General features: G+C 42.9%; 1 protein-coding gene across 1 annotated transcript in view; it reads right to left on the bottom strand.

Annotated features, from left to right (window-relative positions):
* LOC107470895 (uncharacterized) overlaps positions 1–1,269 on the bottom strand; it is a 15,795-nt gene extending 14,526 nt beyond the window's left edge. The window contains exons 1-2 of the mRNA XM_016090306.1: positions 764–1,269; positions 243–571 (exon numbers count right to left, since the gene is read on the bottom strand). Coding sequence (XP_015945792.1) covers positions 243–571; positions 764–1,269 — 835 coding nt within the window. The remainder of the gene's footprint in view (positions 1–242; positions 572–763) is intronic.
* Positions 1,270–2,180: the final 911 nt, after the last annotated feature.

The raw sequence follows: 2,180 nt of genomic DNA, 5'->3' as shown, positions 1-2,180 counted from the left end.
AATCAGATTTTTGCTCAGGACCCTCAATTTCAGCCAGAAAATACCTGAAATCACAGAAAAATACACAAACTCATAGTAAAGTCCAGAAAAGTGAATTTTAACTAAAAACTAATAAAAATATACTAAAAACTAACTAGATCATACTAAAAACATACTAAAAACAATGCCAAAAAGCGTATAAATTATCCGCTCATCAATCGCCAACAGCAGTGTCCATCCATACTTGCCATACAAGTGGGTACCATCAATACTGACGAGGGACTTGCAATGACGGAATGCCTCGATACACGGTGGGAATGTCCAGAATAATCGGTGAAAGTACACCGTCGACTCATCAACCTCACCACGAAGCCGAACAGGAGAGGTCTTCAACATGGTTATTGTTCCGGCCATTGTTGACTGTACTCCTAGCATCCAACATGGCAACTCCGCGTACGACTCTTCCCAATCTCCATATATTTGTGCCACTACCTTCTGCTTCGCCATCCAAACCTTCCTGTAACTAAGCCTGAAACCATAATCGGCTTCTGTAGCTTGTTGCAGTACTTTTACCGTAACTGCAGCATCTGCCCTAACCAACGAAAGAATCCTCGCATAGATAACGTGGTAATCCAGCTGACGGTGATCACTGGAAATAGAGGTTGCCAAGCATGTGTGTGGCCCGTTGTACCTCCTAACCTCCCAAGTGCCCTTTCGTGCACGCAGCGCAACGCGAATCAATCAAGTACAACTCTTGCCGAATTGCTTGCATTTTCCATGATACTTCAGATGATCTGATTCTATGACTCTGTACTCAACACCTCGCCGGATGCTATAGTCCTTCACACTCAGCACAGTCTCATCTTTATTCTGGAAAGATTGCCCAATCTGAAATTCTGTAGAAGAGCCCCCGACCGTGTTACCACCGTTCTCCTGTTGACCAAGAACCTCCAAGTTTAGTGTGGAGAAGTGTGGAGGGTACTGTTGAGAAGCAGAACTTGAAGGCCCATGCTGCGCATGTGGATTGGCACCTGTGTCGTCGTCGCTGTCCCCGATGATATCAACAAGCTCCTGGTCAGAGTCATCGTCACACATTGCATTCTCTACTCTATCAGGTTCACCAAAGCCTTCCATATAAGGTAACTGGCAACCACCGGTGCCCACGACATCAGGCTGCTCAAAGATTCCTTCATTCTCCAACTGTACAGAACTAACAACCACCGTTCGCTCTAAATCAGCCGCGAACGTAGGGGAACCCACCGGCGGAAGATACGGTCTGACCGTAGGCATCGAACTAGACGCACCTCCCGCGGCAGTCGAGCTATGAAATGGAGCTGATGCCCCAGAACTATCGACACCAACCTCCAACTTCGCAAACAACTCGTGAATTCAGATCTCTGGAAAACTCCTAACACAATGGAACAGAACCCTAATATCTTCATCAGCCGCTAGCACAAAGGTATCATATTGAACACCCGTCGAGACAACTGCGATGGGAATCTTGTAGAATAGCTTCTTCACCCACTTCGTACCAAAGACGCCAAGCTTCTGCAAGATGCTGTTCTTTAGATCTGACAAAGTGCTTGACGAACTGATGAACACACTCAATGGTTCTTTGTCTGTGAACTTCACACCATGGCTTTTGTTTTTTTTTTTAATTTTCCCAGAGCAATGCACTAAGGCAAGAACACTCTCCTCCTCACTTGCCATTGTGAGAATGATCTCTTGTGCAAGTAGAATGTCACCCACATATATATAGAATTTCGGTGTTCTTAAACCGTTGTAACCTACAACGGTTTACGATTAAATTTTCTCCTTCATAAACAGTGGGTGTTTGCCACGGTTTACACACAAACCACACAATTCATAATCTGTGGTAGGTTGCCACGGTTTATGTTAAAATTGTAAACCATAGTAGCTTTCCACGATTTACATAGAAGTGTCAAATTGCACAATCAGATAAGGAATATCTGTTTTGTGTATTTGAGTAAAGCTTTCACCTATTTTATTTATTTGGGTAAATTGTCCTGATTTTATGGTTTAAAAATGTAAAAATAGTGGTGTGCTATATATTTCAAGAATTTATGATCATTCACCTAACATTATTTAACAATATCTTTGGTTTTATGGCGGGTAAATCTACCATTGATAATGATGTCATCTACTTATTGCCGAAAATAAGAACGAAAGAGGTATTGGAG

The sequence above is a fragment of the Arachis duranensis genome, chromosome 10 (assembly GCF_000817695.3).
Source record: "Arachis duranensis cultivar V14167 chromosome 10, aradu.V14167.gnm2.J7QH, whole genome shotgun sequence".
NCBI classification, from domain to species: Eukaryota; Viridiplantae; Streptophyta; class Magnoliopsida; order Fabales; family Fabaceae; genus Arachis; species Arachis duranensis.
Note: the sequence above shows the minus strand (reverse complement) of the source record. Positions and strands in the feature narration are given on the sequence as shown.